At 56.0% G+C, this 607-nt stretch overlaps 1 protein-coding gene across 1 annotated transcript in view; it reads right to left on the reverse strand.

Annotated features, from left to right (window-relative positions):
* SELENOM (selenoprotein M) overlaps positions 1–607 on the reverse strand; it is a 2,629-nt gene that overhangs the window by 1,137 nt on the left and 885 nt on the right. The window contains 1 exon segment of the mRNA XM_015590603.2: positions 1–26. This exon segment is cut by the window's left edge and continues 2 nt beyond it. Coding sequence (XP_015446089.2) covers positions 1–26 — 26 coding nt within the window.

Below are 607 nucleotides of genomic sequence, written 5' to 3' on the forward strand. Positions count from 1 at the left end.
CGGTTCAGCTGTCATCCCCCACAGGTCTGGTAGGACAAAAATGGGACAGGTCAGAAGTCCCTCATACCTGCCCCAAACACACCCCAAGGCCATTTCACCCTCATCCCCTAGTTGGGTCAGGCTGTGGATTATCCCTAGAACAGCTGTTCCCAAGGTGTGAAGATGGAGGCCCCTTGTGGGCAGAAGGGGGAACTCTGTACAGTTGGGGAAACAGGCCTAGGGATACCAAGTGAAAAGAGCAAGGTCAGAGACTCAGAGGGCACTCACCGACCTTAGGGCTCTTGCCTGCAAACTTTACTAACTGTTGACTCACTCCCAATGTCCAAGAAAAATGATCACCCTTCTCTCAGGCAGTCGAGACTTGGACCTCACCTTTGGCCCCTAGAGCCTCAGAGCGGAGCAGAGCATAAGAAAACAGCTCAGAACTAACCTGGGCACCCTCATTAGAGACATCTGCCATCTGGTCCCTATCCCGCCCCACGCAGAGCTGGCCCTCCCTGCCACCAGTGGCCCAGCCCTACAGACCATCTGGTTGCTTCCCGGAAATAGGAGGATGGAAGGGCCCTCCTTGCACTCCCTGAGGGAAGAGGGGCACCTCGGGCACCTC

This window comes from Pteropus alecto, unplaced genomic scaffold, assembly GCF_000325575.1.
Source record: "Pteropus alecto unplaced genomic scaffold, ASM32557v1 scaffold190, whole genome shotgun sequence".
Taxonomy (NCBI): domain Eukaryota; kingdom Metazoa; phylum Chordata; class Mammalia; order Chiroptera; family Pteropodidae; genus Pteropus; species Pteropus alecto.